The sequence below is a fragment of the Pristiophorus japonicus genome, chromosome 11 (genome assembly GCF_044704955.1).
Source record: "Pristiophorus japonicus isolate sPriJap1 chromosome 11, sPriJap1.hap1, whole genome shotgun sequence".
Lineage (NCBI taxonomy): Eukaryota > Metazoa > Chordata > Chondrichthyes > Pristiophoridae > Pristiophorus > Pristiophorus japonicus.
In genome coordinates, this window is record NC_091987.1 from 147,117,484 (window position 1) to 147,134,320 (window position 16,837).

Genomic DNA, 16,837 nt, shown 5'->3' on the forward strand with positions numbered 1-16,837 from the left:
GTTATACTGATTGTGACACTGTAATACTGTGGCTGTTATACTGATTGTGACACTGTAATACTGTGACTTTTATACTGATTGTTGTACTGTAATACTGTGACTTTTATACTGATTGTTACACTTTAATACTGTGACTGTTATACTGATTGTTACACTGTTATACTGATTGATTGTTACACTGTTATACTGTGACTGTTATACTGATTGTGACACTGTAATACTGTGACTTTTATACTGGTTGTTACACTGTAAAACTGTGACTGTTATACTGGTTGTTACACTGTTATACTGGTTGTTACACTGTTATACTGTGACTGTTATACTGATTGATTGTTACACTGTTATACTGGGACACTTATACTGTTATTATACTGATTGTTACACTGTAATACTGTGACTTTTATACTGGTTGTTACACTGTAAAACTGTGACTGTTATACTGGTTGTTACACTGTAAAACTGTGACTGTTATACTGTTATTATACTGATTGTTACACTGTTATACTGTGACTGTTATACTGATTGTTACACTGTTATACTGTGACTGTTATACTGATTGTGACACTGTAATACTGTGACTGTTATACTGGTTGTTACACTGTAATACTGATTGTTACACTGCAATACTGTGACTGTTACACTGTTGTTATAAAACATTGTGCCCCTTGACCATACTTAGACTATCATTGGACAGAACTGTGGACATTAATACTGTTGGTTGTGGAACCTGGCTATGTTGGTATGACATGTCCTAACAAGGAATGACCAACCCACCTTATGCTGAAGCCAGGAAAAATGAGTTAGGATCATAGCAACAGGAGGTGACCATTCAGTCCCTTGTTCCATCATTTAATTTGATCACGGCTGATCTGTATCTTAACTCCATCTACCTGCCGTGCTTCTGTAATCTTTAATACCCTTACCTAACAAAAAGCTATCAACCTCATTTTTGACATTTTCAATTATCTCCCAGCCTCAACAGCTTTATGGGGGAAAGGGTTCCAGTTTTCTAATACGCTTTGTGTGAAGAAGCACTTCCTGACATCACTCTTAAACTGGCTCTAAGGTTATTGTCATGTATTCAACCAGCAATGTAACCCATGTATAAACTGACCTAAGTTGTACACTGTGAGAACAATGACCACTAGGTGGGAGACATTCCTAACCTGGACCTTCAGGTATAAAAGGGGAAGCTCCACCCATCTTCATCACTTGAGTGCTAAGGAATAAAGGACAGGTCACAGACTGACCTTCTCTCAAGCATGGGCCTCGTGTGCATTTATTTTAGATCACCCTATCTTCTATACTCAAGGGAATACAAGCCTAATCTATGAAACCAATCCTCATAAACAAACACTTTTAACCCCCATGTATCATTCTGTTGTATCTGCGTTGCACTCCCCTCCAAGACGAATACAACAACAATAACTTGTATTTATACAGCAGTATTTCCTTCTTGAGGTGCAGTGTCTGCAACTGAACACAGTACTCCAGATGGGGTTGACCCAGAGCTATGTATATCTGTAACAAATTCCACCCACTCCTTTGTATTCCAGCCCCCTTGAGATGTAGGCCAATATTCCATTAGCCCTTTTAATTTCTTTTTGCACCTATCCACTAGCTTTTAGTGAATCCTGTTCATGGACACTAAATCTTTCTCATGATCCCACTTATAATTCGAACATGTTCACATATTGATTGATAAATGATAGCATTACAAAGATTTGGAAACTAATGCTCACATTCAACACTTTACCTGACTTGGAGCTTTTGGAGGCCAATTCGATACTTTTCCTGCTGCCATGCCATTTCTTTATAAACTAACTCAATCCGATCAGATATTTGTCTCTCAATCCGTTCTCGAATCTTGCGATTCAGCTCAAAATCCTAAGAAAAGCAAGCATGGAAAATGACAAAATATATGTGACAAATGTAAGGTAATGAAATTGAAGAAGGGAAATAAAAATGGAGACATAAACTAAATGGCTCCAGGACACAACACAGGAGCACTATTAGTAGGTACTGAGTGCAAGCCTTGGTTCAGTGAAAGTACTTTTCAATGAGATGTATGTCTGTTCCAGTGGATGTGCAAGATCCCATGGCATTCTTGGGGGAAGAGCAGGGTGCCCCATTCCATCACACATCCATCAGTAAATAACAGATTAACTGGTCAAGTATTTCATTTTATTATTTGTACTTGGAATGGGTGCAATGCTGGTGAGGCTGCATTTACTTCAAACTCTTGTTGCCCTGAATAAGTGCTAGTGGGCCGCCTCCTTGAATTGCAGCAGTCCTTAATGCAGCCCACTTTAGTTAACAGCCTAACTGCGTGAGCATTTATCCAATAACGATCAGAACATGATCGAGTTCAATGTAGCGTTTGAAAGGGAGAATCGCAAAATAGCTAAGATTCTAGATTTGGGTAGGGCCGACTTCAACGGGATGAGACAGAGACAGTCGCAGTAAACTGGGCAAATCTGTTAATGGGTAAATCGACAGACGATCAGTGGGATGTGTTCAAAAAATAATTCAATGTGATACAGAACCAGTTTATACCCCTGAGGGGCAAAAGCTCTACTTGCCAAAGAAAACAGGCATGGACGACTAAAGAGGTAAAGGACAGCATCACACTAAAATGCAAAAAATAGCGCAGATCCTGGCGAATGGGAAAGATACAAAGGACAGCAAAGGTTTACAAAACAGACAGTAAGAGCTACAAAAAGGGAGTATGAAAAGAAACTTGCAAAGGATATCAAAATCAGCACAAAGACATTTTTTATTTATATTAGGAAAAAGAGGGTAGGCAGCAACAATGTTGGCCCATTATAACTGAAAGTAGTGATATTATCAATGATAATAAGGAAATGGCAACATGTTGACTAATTACTTGGCCTCAGTATTTACAGTATAGGAAGAGGATAGTATGCCAGAAATCCTAAGGAAACTAATATTCGATCAGGGACAGAGACTCAATAAAATTAATGTGAGCAAATGAACAGTAATGAAGAAAATAATGGTACTAAAGATGATCAATCCCCAGGAACAGATGGTTTCCATTCAAGGGGTTTAAAGGGAGTAGGTGAGCACATTGCAGATGCCCTAACGATAAACTTTCAAAGTTCTCTTGATTGGAAAATTGTGCATGTCACTCCGCTATTTAAGAATGGGCGAGAGAGGAAAACCAGGGAATTATAGACCAGTTAGCCTAACATCTGTTGTCGAGAAATTGCTAGAGTCTATAATTATAGATAGGGTGACTGAACGCCTCGAAAATGTTCAGTTGATCAGAGAGAGCCAGCATGGATTTGTGAAAAGTAGCTTATGCCTGACAAACATGATTGAATTTTTTGAGGAAATGATTAAATTAGTGGATAGGGGACTTCTCTGGATGTTATTTAAATGGACTTCATTGAGGCATTTGATAAATTCCCACATTAGAGACTGTTATCTAAGGAATTGAGGGAAAATTACTGACCTGGTTAGGAAATTGGCTAAGCGGCAAGAGGCAGAGGGATAATGGGTAGGCCTCTTATCAACAAGAGCAGACACCTGAGAAAGAGAGTGTTTGAAGACGAGGCCCTCAAAACTGCCATTTTGCTCATGGGTTACAGGGCTGTAGTAATACCCGCCCCTTCTGTATGGTTCAGAGACATGGACCATGTACAGTAGACACCTCAAGGAGCAAGATCCTAGAAATCCCCTGGGAGGACAGACGCACCAACATTAGCGTCCTCGACCAGGCCAACATCCCCAGCATTGAAGCACTGACCACACTTGATCAGCTCCGCTGGGTTGTTCGCATGCCAGACACAAGACTCCCAAAGCAAGCGTTCTACTCGGAACTCCTTCACGGCAAACGAGCCAAAGGTGGGCAGAGGAAACGTTACAAGGACACCCTCAAAGCCTCCTTGATAAAGTGCAACATCCCCACTGACACCTGGGAGTTCCTGGCCAAAGACTGCCCTAGGTGGAGGAAGTGCATCCGGGAGGGCGCTGAGCACTTCCGAGTTTCATCGCCGAGAGCATGCAGAATTCAAGCGTAGGCAGCAGAAAGAGCGTGCAGCAAACCAGTCCCATCCACCCTTACCCTCAACAACTATCTGTCCCACCCGTGACAGGGACTGTGGTTCTCATACTGGACTGTTCAGCCACCTAAGAACTCATGTTAAGAGTGGAAGCAAGTCTTCCTCGATTCCGAGGGACTGCCTATGATGACTCTAATTGGCAGGTGACTAGTGGCGTCCTGCGGGGATCTGTGTTGGGGCCTCAACTGCTCACAGTATTTAGTAACTTAGATGATGACATAGAAAGTCATATCCAAATTTGCTGATGACACATAGATAGGCGGCATTGTAGGCAGTATAGATGAAAACATAAAATTACAAAGCGATATTGACAAATTAAGTGAATGGGCAAAACTATGCCAAATGGATTTCAATGTAGGCAAATGTGTGGTCATCCACTTTGGACCTAAAAAGGATAGAACAGGGTACTTTCTAAATGGTGAACAGCTAAAAACAGTGGAGGTCCAAAGAGACTTGGGGATCCAGGTACATAGATCATTAAAATGTCATGAACAGGTACAGAAAATAATCAAAAAGGCTAATAGAATGCTGGCCTTTATATCTAGAGGACTAGAATACAAGGGGGTAGAAATTATACTGCAGCTATACAAAACCTTGCTTAGGCCACACCTGGAGCACTGAGAGCAGTCTGGGCATCACACCGGAGGAAGGATTTATTGGCCTTGGAGGGAGTGCAACATAGGTTTAACAGAATGATAGCTGGACTTCAAGGGTTAAGTTACGAGGAGAGATTACACAAATTTGGATAGTATTCCCTCGAATTTAGAAGAATAAGGGGTGATCTGAAGTTTTCAAGGTATTAAGGGGAACAGATAGTATCTCTGTATCTACTCTATTTCCACTGGTTGGGGATTCTAGGACTAGGTGGCATCGTCTAAAAGTTAGAGCCAGACCTTTCAGGAGTGAAATTAAGAAAATCACAAAGGGTGGTAGAAATTTGGAACTCTCTTCCACAAATGCAATTGATGCTAGATCAATTCTTAATTTTAAATCTGAGATTGATAGCTTTTTGTTAACCAAATGTAATAAGGGATATGGAACAAAGACGGATATATGGAGTTAGGTCGCAGATCAGCCATGATCTCTTTGAATTGCGGAACCGGCTCGAGGGGCTGAATGGCCTACTCCTGTTCCTATGTTCCTAGAACGTGATTGTGTACTAATGTGGCGATCGAATCCTTTACCAACACTGCCACCAACTACCTTTATTGCTTCCAATCTTTCCTGAAAATGCTATTAACTTGAAATATTAACTTCCCAGCCCTGTCTAATTCTAGTCTCACTATTGTGCGCTCTCCTGTGATCTAATTGCTGCAGCAATGTTGCAATATTTCCATCCTGAGGGTCCTACTTCTTTCTGGTTTCAGAGATTGGGCAAATCGGCACAAGACTGCCACGGCGATAGTGACTGTAAACGAAGCTGGATCTGAACTATTTCAAAACAAGGAAGGCACCTCTCGCTCTCGACTCAGCAGATAAACGATTGCGCAGGTAGTGAATGTGGGCCAGAAGTATACAGCGAGTCAAAACTGCATCTGCCGCTTCCTGGGGTTACTGGGTGTGCTCCAATGGGTGTGAATGCCATGTGCTGATTGGCCATGCCCAATTCCCATCACGGGGCTCAGTAAATTGGTGCTCTCTTCCAGACTGACCCGATGAGCACATTTCTAAAATGTAGCACTAGTTCTGGTCACCACATTACAGGAAGAATGTAATTGCACTAGAGAGGATACAGAGGAGATTTACGAGGATGTTGCCATGAACTGGAGAATTTTAGCTATGAGGAAAAATTGGATAGGCTGGGTTTGTTTTCTTTGGAAAAGAGGAGGCTGAGGGGTGACCTTATTGAAGTGCATAAAATTATGAAGGGCCGAGATAGAGTGGATAGGACAGACCTATTTCCCTTAGCAGAGGGGTCAATAACCAGCAGGCATAGGTTTAAAGTAATTGGTAGAAGGTTTAGAGGGGATTTGAGGGAATATTTCTTCACCCAGAGGGTGGTGGGGGTCTGGAACTCACTGCCTGAAAGGGTGGTAGAGGCAGAAACCTTCACCACATTTAAAAAGTACTTGGATGTGCGCCTGATCAGATCAGCCATGACCTTACTAAATGGCGGAGCAGGGTCGAGGGGCCAAATGGCCTACTCCTGCTCCTGTTTCTTATGTTTTTATGAAGTGCCATAACCTACAGGGCTACGGACCAAGAGATGGAAAGTGGGATTAGGCTGGATAGCTTTTTGTTTTCCGGCATGGACACGATTTGCCGAAATGGTCTCCTTCCGTGCTGTAAATTTCTATGATTCTATGATGTTACACTCAGCTATGTTCCCACTTTTCCTCCACTGTGCCCAGCAGCAAAGTTAGTTCTATTATACAGTGAAGTTAGAACAATAAATGTTGCATTAAATAATAAACTATTAAATCCAGCTGGCTGTGTGATTGGTCAATCAATGGTTAAATAATAAATTATTAAAACCTACCTTTTTCTTGAGCTGGACGTGCTCAGGAAGTTTCCAGTTTTTTCTCTGAAGTTCCTTAAACTCGTCTCGTAGCTCATCTAGCTGAATTCTTTTCTTGGCCTTCTTTTCCTCTGCCAGCTTCATTATTAGGTCCATCTCTGCCTTCTGTTTAGCAGTCTCAAGGCTAAATATGATGCAGAATTAAAAAGATAAGTGATCAAATGTAGTAGCTATTCACTTCAAAACATACACAAAAAACAGACGAAGACAAACGGTGACTGGTGAATGTCTGCTTGGTGCTGATTGGCCAGTGTTGTGCCAGTGGGTGTTCGCTCGATCATCAATCCCGCCAAGCTCACGCATTCAGCCAAAGCACTGAGGTATCAGCAAGCAGAGGCCAGGCTCCTGCCAGTTTGCAGGGAGACTGACAAAATTCAGAGAAACACTCAGTGTTGTTGGAACTGCACTCTTCCAGGCAAGTGAAGAGTATTCCATCACACTCCTGATGTCTGCCTTGTAGATGGTGGAAAGGCTTTGGGGAGTCAGGTAGTGAGGCACTCGCCGCAGAATACACTGCATAATTTCCTGGGACTCCCAATCAGGCATTTGGGCGCAGTCTACAATAGAGTAAGGAGGAACCGGACCTGTAAAAAAAATCATTTCATCCAGTGCACCCAGTCATCCAGTTTGTGATGTAGTTCTACATCTTTCTTGCACATATAGTTGAGATAGGGAATGCAGAAGAACCACAGTACTCTAAGACTATTGGAGGATTTAAGGAAGAGTGAGCTTGCATTTTTATAGGTCCTTTCATGATCTCATTTTGTCCCAAAAGGCTTTCCTGCCACTGAAGTACTTTTGAAGTGCAGTCACTGTTGTAATGTAGGGAAGCGCAGCAGCCAGATTGCACACAGCAAGCTCCCACAAACAGCAAGGTGATAATGTTGGTGGAGGGATAAATATTGGCTAGAACACCGAGGCGAACTTCCCTGCTCTTCTTTGAACATGGCCATGGGATCTTTCATGTCTACCCAAGAGGGCAGATGGAGCCTCGGTTTATCGTCTCATCTGAGAGATGGTTTAGATCAATTATTGCAATTGGACAGACACACGATGAATGGAATTTAACCCGAATACTTCTAACATTTATGCCTGATTTGAATAAATGTGGGCGTAAAGTAACGCTCGCAGTAATTGAAATAAGGGAGGTCAGGTAGCATCTTTGATTGGGTTGTGGAGCTGTTAAAGGGGCTGTGCACCCAAACAGAGGGAACATTGGTTGCCATTAAATTCCTGGGGCCCAGACGGAGAGGTTGAATATTTTGCACTAACAAATTCAGGTTTAAGTATGTTTCTTTAGTCACCTCTATTCATCTTCACATCTATATCAGCAATATTATGGTTTAATCTTTACATTTTCTAAATACGAACATACCTGTAGGCATGTGGGTCATCAATATCATCGGCTATTTTATCTTTTGCAAGATCTTCCTGTTGGAAAAAATAAATACATCGGAGCATTTTTCTGACTGCTGGATAGTGTGCAGTTTAACAAGTTGTAACAAATTATGTTGATGTGTTTGTGTGTGTGAAAGTCTGTGAGTGTGCTCGGTTGTGTTAAGTATGGAAGGACTCCACAAGATGGAGTACTGTGAGCTAAAACTGATATGACCTTAAGCTCTTTAATATAACTCCAGAGTGCCTAAGCAGCATGGCGACAACCTTTTATACCCTTTGCACGAGGTGTGCAGGTGACCCTTGGGCCTCCAACAGTTGCGCCCTCTGGTGGCAAGTCTTACACAGTTACAATGTTTACATATATAACAGGTTGTGTGTGCACGGGTAAGTATGAAATGTGTGTGTGCGCATGTGTGATAGATGTGAGAGTGTGCTGTGTGTGTGCACACTTAGTAACAGGCTAGAAATGGGTAACAAATCATATATGGACTTCCAAAAGGTATTTGATAAGGGTCCGCGCACAAGAGATTATTAGCAAACATGAGAGCAGAGTTGAAGGTAGGATTTTGACTTGGGTTGGAAATTGGTTGGGAGGTAGAAGACAGAGGGGCCGAAATTGCCCCTTTTTTGTGCCCTGTTAGTGCCTCTGCAATGCCCTTTTCGCCCGGGGACGGGCGGTCGTAACGCCTCGGGCAAAATTGCTGTTGAGATTTTCGGGCCGATTTGCTAGTAGCGCTGCGCCCCGCAATTAGCACCCCAGGCCTGTGCATGCCTGTCGATGACGTCATCGCCGTGCACGCTGACCCTTTCATGGACTGCGGGTTGCGAGGCTGGCGCCGGCCGATGTCAGCGCTAACTTCACGGGGCGCTGAAATTGCCGGGGCACCCCTTAAAGGGGAGGGCATGGGCGCCCCGAGCCGCCATTTTATTTTGTCTGCCGACTCTTCGGTCGGCCTGACAATGATGGCCCTCGGCTCGACCGAGCCGCCAGCATGCAGCCTGGCACTCCCTTTTGGATGCCGGGAAGCTGGCCCGGTCGAGCGTGTCCCCGGTACCCCAGAGAGTGGGGATAAATAAGAGTGTACTCTGATTACTGGTATTATGTCTGTAATGCATTTATGAATGACTCCACGAGGCAATGTGTTGTACTCAAACTGTAGTGACCTTGGTCCTTTATTCGTAACTCTAGAGTGAGGCACAAGCATAGTGGGCAGCCTTTTATACTGGGCCCTGCACACTTATGCAGATGACCCTCAGGTCTCCCACCGCAGTGCCCTCTGGTGGTCAGCCTCTGCCACAGGGGCAGGAAACCCTGGTCTCCACCAGTTGCACCCTCTAGTGGTGCCAGCATAGTAAATACACAGTGTAAACCTTATTGAAAGTACATCAGGTAACAAGTCTCCATCTTATGCAACTATACAGTGACTACACAGAGAGTATATCTATAGTCTGCATAAATAACAGATGGGATATGATAAGTGGCATTCTTCAGGGATCAGTATTGGAGTCTCAGCTTTACACCATATATATCAGTGACTTGAATGAAGGAGGTGCGAATTGTATATTGAAGTTTGCGGATGACACTAAATTAGGAAACACAGTGAGTTGTGCAGATGGGAGCAGGAAGTTACAAAGGGACATCAACAGATTAAGTGGTCTGCATTTTAATCGGGAGGAGTGTTTGGACTGGGTGTGGGGCTCGGAAGTGATCGGGAACGGGAACCTAGGAAAATGGCTTTACTGCAGGCCCTGCTGAATTTGAAAGGCTGGATGGTTGAGGACGGGTAGGCCTGCGGCACTGGGCTGCAGAGGAGGAGGGAATGATCACATGGGAGCCGGAGTAGCGGGGGGGGGGGGGTGGGGAGTCTGGACTGATCTGGAGCCAGGGGAACAGGGGGGTGGGGGGCCGGGACCGATTGGGGGACCGGAGCAGCTGATCGGAGGACTTGGGGGGGGGTAGGGGTCATCGGGACCAATCGGTGGGCCGGAGAAGCATGTGGGGGAGAGGGGAGGGGAGGCAGGACGGGGGGAGTATCGGGGGGGAGGGGGCAGAGGAGCATGGCAGGGGTTGGAGGTCCCCGACTGTAGGTTAGGCAGGGATGTCGAATCCAGGAAGCAAGTGTAAAAACACTGACCTCCTGGATCTAGCAGTCCTCGCCTTACCATGGCTGCCGGGTTTCACAAGGCCTGTATAACCCGACAACTACAGCTAAATTTAAAATGCCAGTTAAATCGGAGACATACCAGCCAGCCTCATTATAATATTTAATTGGCAACCTGCTCCTGGGAGTGGATTGGCTGCCCGCCCATCCGTCACGCCTCAGTTAAAGCCGGAGGTGGGCGGGTTGGGGTCGGGATTAAGACTTTAAATTCCCGCCCAACCCACCTGTGAGTTTGGATTAACATTCCCCCCAGTGAGTGGGCAAAACAGTGACAGATAGAGTTCAATGTGAGGTCATCCACTTTGGATCCAAGAAAGATAAATCGAAAATATTTCTCAATGGTCAGACACTAGGAGCTATGGACCAAGAGGAGCAAAGGTTTTTGGGAGTGCACATACACAAATCACCGATACCTAGTGCAGATATAGAAAATGCTCAAAAAGCCTAACGGAACTTTGGCCTTTCTCTTAAAGAGGTATCAGCCTAGATTATGTGCTCAAATCTCAAATACCACAACACTCTGCCGAAGAGTCGACTGTGATGCCAACTGGGGGTCTGCTGAGAAGACGGACAGCTGGGGTGACCGAATAAAAAGGCATTGATGTGTTGGGCCCAATGGTCCACCCCTTGTGATCGAGAATACCTTCCATCACTGAATGTTAAATGTCAGGAGCTTTAGTAGTTTCAGCAACAACTTGCATATATATATTTATAGCGCCTTTAACGTAGTAAGTCATCCCAAGGTGCTTCACAGGAGCATTAACGTAGTACAACTACAACACTGGCATCTACCTGACAAAGTGGAAAATTGACCCGGTATGTCTTGTCCACAAAAAGCAGGGCAAATTCAATCCAGCCATTTACCGCCCCATCAGTCTACTCTCAATCATCAGCAAAGTGATGGAGGGTGTCGTTGACAGAGTTACCAAGCGGCACTTACTCACCAATAACCTGCTCACCAATGCTCAGTTTGGGTTTCACCAGGACCACTCGGCTCCAGATCTCATTACAGCCTTAGTCCAAACATGGACAAAAGAGCTGAATTCCAGAGGTGAGGTGAGAGTGACTGCCCTCGACATCAAGGCAGCATTTGGCCGAGTGTGACACCAAGGAGCGCTAGTAAAATTGAAGTCAATGGAAAATTCTCCACTGGCTGGAGTCATGCCTAGCACAAAGGAAGTTGGTTGTGGTTGTTGGAGACCAATCATCTCAGTCCCAGGATATCGCTGCAGGAGTTCCTCAGGGCAGTGTCCTCGGTCCAACTATCTTCAGCTGCTTCATCAATGACCTTCCCTCCATCATATGGTCAGATGTGGGGATGTTTGATGATTGCATAGTGTTCAGTTTCATTCGCAACTCCTCAGATAATGAAGCAGTCCATGCTCACATGCAGCAAGACCTTGACAACATTCAGACTTAGGCTGATAAATGGCAAGTAACATTCGTGCCAAATAAGTGCCAGGCCATGACCATCTCCAACAAAAGAAAGTCTAACTACCTCCCCTTGACATTCAATGGCATCGCAATCATCAAATCTCCCATCATCAACATCCTGGGGGTTACCACTGACCAGAAACTTAACTGGACCAACTACATAAATACTGTGGCTACAAGATCAGGTCAGAGGCTGGGTATTCTGTGGCGAGTGCCTCACCTCCAGATTCTCCAAAGTCTTTCAACCATCTACAAGGCAGACATCAGGAGTGTGATGGAATACTCTGCACTTGCCTGGATGAGTGCAGCTCCAACAACACTCGAAGCTCGACGCCATCCAGGACAAAGCAGTCCATTTGATTGGCACCACATCCGCCACCTTAAACATTCGCTCCCTCCACCACCGTATCTGTAATGTGGACCATCTATAAGATGCACTGCAGTAATTCACCAAGACTTCTTCGACAGTACCTCCCAAACCCGTGTCCTCCATCACTTAGAAGGACAAGAGCACTTGGAACTACATTGCCCCAGTCTGTACAAACTGAGAAGAAATGGAGATGTTATATTTATTGGATGAAATATGTCCTGAGTCACCATTCCACCAATCTTTCCTCACATTGCAAACTTCAGGTGACACAGAGGGTGCACTAGTACGAAGTGACACTTAACCAAGTGTTGTGACTAAAGCCCTTTGGACTGGCCCTGTTTGAGTGGAGGTATTGGATAAGCACGCACGTCTACTGCAAGAGGAATTAGTAACAGACGGGTTGGACGCACTGGTGTCCTTGATGACATCTCGTTGGTCACTGTATCATATTGTTGTGCTTCTTTGAAGAATCCTCTAGTTGGTGGTGTGGTGCTGGTGAATCCAGCAGCTCTGCTGAGGTTGACTTGCAATACCCATGATTTTGTAGTCGGTAGCTGCTTCCATGGGAGCAGGGCAGTAAGTCTGTTATCAATGAAAAAGGGACAGGCTTTGTTTTGGCCTTAATGGCCTTTTCCTATTGCTAAAGGAAATTATTTTCTTGTACGCCCAGTAAACACAAAAGCTGGGTGTAATGTATTTGCTTCATGGGTTCTTTGCTTAAGAATTCATAGCAACACATTACTATTAAGAACTAGTTGGCTTATTAGCAAAGGTTTAACAATCACACTACACATTACCAGTTCATCTACCAGGCTCACAAACACTTCCCTCATCGCGGATCCCCCGAACCCAACTGGTTTTATTGAGTCTTGTGAACATCACGTGACTGGCTCAGCCACTCCCAACTCAACAGCTGCACAACTATTTTTGGTAGAACCTATAGATCAAGTACCCCCTGATTAAAGGGGGGGCACTAAAACCGACAAACTTAAACAAATTAGACTTTGAACGGTAAACTTAAATGAAATTTAAATTTGTTTGCCAGGGATGATAATGTACTCCAGTCCCTCCGGCACCCACCTCACAGAAGGCCGCGAGCGTACCGGTGGACACCGCGTGCTCCATCTCCAGAGACACCCTGGTTCAGATGTAATCGCGGAAGGAAGGCAGGCAGTCGGGTTGAACGGCCCTCTCGACTGCTCGTTGCCTGGACCAATTGATGGCCACCTTGGCCATGCCCAAGAGCAGTCCTACGAGGAGGCCTTCCGACCTGCTCGCTCCCCTCCACACAGTGTGCCCAAAGATCAGGGGTGTGGGACTAAAGTGCAACCAGAATTTGAGGAGCAGCCCCTTCAAATAATGGAATAGGGGCTGCAACCTCACACATACAACATAAACATGAAACACAGACTCCTCCAGACTGCAGACGACCTGGGAGTCCATGAACCGACTTAAAAACTTATTGCACACGACTGCTCTGTGCAACACCCTCCAGGCCAAGTCCCCAATAAATAAAGGGAGGACTCGCACGTAGAGAGCACTCCATTGGGCAAATCTGTGAGCAGACTCACAGGTGCATACATTACATTGGGTGAGGTACTAAGCAGGTATAGGGACCCAGGAGATAGTGATGGAGGAGCCTCAGCCCTTGCTTTTGTCCCACAGGTACGAGATTCTTGCTCCCTGTGTGGCCGAGAGCAGGGACTGCAGGGAGGATGAGCAAACTGACCACAGCACCGTGGTACAGGGGGCCATTCAAGAGGTAGGGGAGTAAAAAGAAATGTAGTAGTGGTAGGTGATAGTATCATTAGGGGGATAGATACTGTTCTCTGCAGCCGAGAGCGTGAGTCCCGAAGACTGTGTTGCCTGCCTGTGCCAGGGTTAAGGACATCTCCTCTGGGCTGGAGAAGAACTTTCATGGTCCACGTAGGTACCAATGACATAGATAGAACAAAAAGAGGTTCTGCTGAGTGAGTATGAGCAGCTAGGGACTAAATTAAACAACAGAACCACAAAGGTAATAATCTCTGGATTACTACCTGAGCCACGAGCAAATTTACACAGGGTAAATAAGATCAGACAGATGACACGTGGCTCAATGACTGGTGTGGGAGAAATGGGTTTTGATTCATGGGGCACTGGCACCAGTATTGGGGTAAGAGGGAGCTGTTCCACTGGGACAGGCTTGACTTCAACCATGCTGGCACCAGTGTCCTGGCGAATCGAATAACTAGGGTTGTAGAGAGGGCTTTAAACTAACTAACTTGTGGGGGGGGGGGGGGTAAGGGTTCAGGTGAATGCAAATTTGAAAAGTCAAAGAGCAAGGAGTAGGCCATAGAGCAGGGTAGCAGTGGAGGAAACGATAAGGGACAGAATAAAAAATAAGAGAGTGTATCAGAAAGTGGCGTCAAAGCAGGGAAAAATGGTAATAAGAAAAAATTAAAAGCTCTTTATCGGAATGCATGCACCAACAAGATAGATGAGTTGATGGCACAAATAGAAATAAATGTGTATGATCTGACAGCCATTACAGAGACGTGGTTGTAAAGTGACCGAGGTTGGGAATTCAATATTCAGGGGAGAGTGCAGTGCAGTGCAAGGAAGGTAGTGCAGGGATCCCCTGCAGTGAGCCCCCTGCAAAAAAGATACACCGCTTTGAGTACTGTTGAGGAGGATGATTCATCAGGGGGGAGCAGCAGCAGCCAAATTCATGGCACCATAGCTGGCTCTGCTGCACAGGAGGGCAGGAAAAAAAAGAGTGGGAGAGCGATAGTGATAGGGGATTCAATTGTAAGGGGGATACATAGGCGTTTCTACGGCTGCAACCAAGACTCCAGAATGGTATGTTGCCTCCCTGGTGCAAGGGTCAAGGATGTCGGAGCGGGTGCAGGACATTCTGAAAAGGGAGGGTAAACAGCCAGTTGTCGTGGTGCACATTGGTACCAATGATATAGGTAAAAAAACGGGATGAGGTCCTACGAGACGAACTTAAGGAGCTCGGAGCTAAATAAAAAAATAGGAACTCAAAAGTAGTAATCTCGGGATTGCTATCAGTGCCACGTGCTAGTCAGAGTAGGAATTGCAGGATAGCTCAGATGAACTCGTGGCTTGAGCAGTGGAGCAGCAGGGAGGGATTCAAATTCCTGGGGCATTGGAACCGGTTCTGGGGGAGGTTGGACCAGTACAAACCGGACGGTCTGCACCTAGGCAGGACCAGGACCAATGTTCAAGGAGGAGTGTTTGCTAGTGCTGTTGGAGAGGAGTTAAACTAATATGGCAGGGGGATGGGAACCAATGCAGGGAGACAGAGGGAAACAAAATGGAGACAGAAGCAAAAGACAGAAAGGAGATGAGTAAAAGTGGAGGGCAGAGAAACCCAAGGCAAAAAACAAAAAGGGCCACTTTGCAGCAAAATTCTAAAGGCTCTAAGTGTGTTAAAAAGGAAAGCCTGAAGGCTCTGTGCCTCAATGCGAGGAGTATTCGGATAAGGTGGACGAATTAACTGTGCAGATAGCAGTTAACGGATACGATGTGGTTGGCATCACGGAGACATGGCTCCAGGGTAACTAAGGCTGGGAACTCAACATCCAAGGTAACTAAGGCTGGGAACTCCAGGGTAACTAAGGCTGGGAACTCAACATCCAAGGGTATTCAACATTTAGGAAGGATAGACAGAAAGGAAAAAGAGGCGGGGTGGCATTGCTGGTGAAAGAGGAAATTAATGCAATTGTAAGGAAAGACATTAGCTTGGATGATGTGGAATCGGTATGGGTGTTGCTACGGAATACCAAGGGGCAGAAAACGCTAGGGGGAGTTGTGTACAGGCCTCCAAACAGTAGTAGTGATGTTGGGGAGGGCATCAAACAGGAAATTAGGGGTGCATGCAATAAGGTGCAGCAGTTATCATGGGTGACTTTAATATGCATATAGATTGGACTAACCAAACTGGAAACAATACAGTGGAGGAGGATTTACTGGAGTGCATAAGGGATGGTTTTCTAGACCAATATGTCGAGGAACCAACTAGGGGGGAGGCCATCTTAGACTGGGTGTTGTGTAATGAGAGAGGATTAATTAGCAAGGAGGAGTGTTTGCTAGTGCTGTTGGAGAGGAGTTAAACTAATATGGCAGGGGGATGGGAACCAATGCAGGGAGACAGAGGGAAACAAAATGGAGACAGAAGCAAAAGACAGAAAGGAGATGAGTAAGAGTGACCATAATATGGTGGAATTCTACATTAGGATAGAGAATGAAACAGTTAATTCAGAGACCATGGTCCAGAACTTAAAGAAGGGTAACTTTGAAGGTATGAGGCGTGAATTGGCTAGGATAGATTGGCGAATGATACTTAAGGGGTTGACAGTTGATGGACAATGGCAGACATTTAGAGACCGCATGGATGAACTACAACAATTGTACATCTCTGTCTGGTGTAAAAATAAAAAAGGGAAGGTGGCTCAACCGTGGCTATCAAGGGAAATGAGGGATAGTATTAAAGTCAAGGAAGTGGCATACAAATTGGCCAGAAATAGCAGCGAACCCGGGGACTGGGAGAAATTTAGAACTCAGTAAAGGAGGACAAAGGGTTTGATTAGGGCAGGGAAAATAGAGTACGAGAGGAAGCTTGCAGGGAACATTAAAATGGACTGCAAAAGCATCTATAGATATGTAAAGAGAAAAAGGTTAGTAAAGACAAACGTAGGTCCCCTGCACACAGAATCAGGGGAAGTCATAACTGGGAACAAAGAAATGGCAGACCAATTGAACAAGTACTTTGGTTCGGTATTCACTAAGGAGGACACAAACAACCTTCCAGATATAAAAGGGGTCAGAGGGTCTGGTAAGAAGGAGGAACTGAGGGAAATTCTTA

General features: G+C 45.1%; 1 protein-coding gene across 1 annotated transcript in view; it reads right to left on the reverse strand.

The window, feature by feature from the left end:
- LOC139275611 (cilia- and flagella-associated protein 44) overlaps positions 1–16,837 on the reverse strand; it is a 292,909-nt gene that overhangs the window by 129,999 nt on the left and 146,073 nt on the right. The window contains exons 19-21 of the mRNA XM_070892782.1: positions 7,979–8,034; positions 6,565–6,727; positions 1,757–1,887 (exon numbers count right to left, since the gene is read on the reverse strand). Coding sequence (XP_070748883.1) covers positions 1,757–1,887; positions 6,565–6,727; positions 7,979–8,034 — 350 coding nt within the window. The remainder of the gene's footprint in view (positions 1–1,756; positions 1,888–6,564; positions 6,728–7,978; positions 8,035–16,837) is intronic.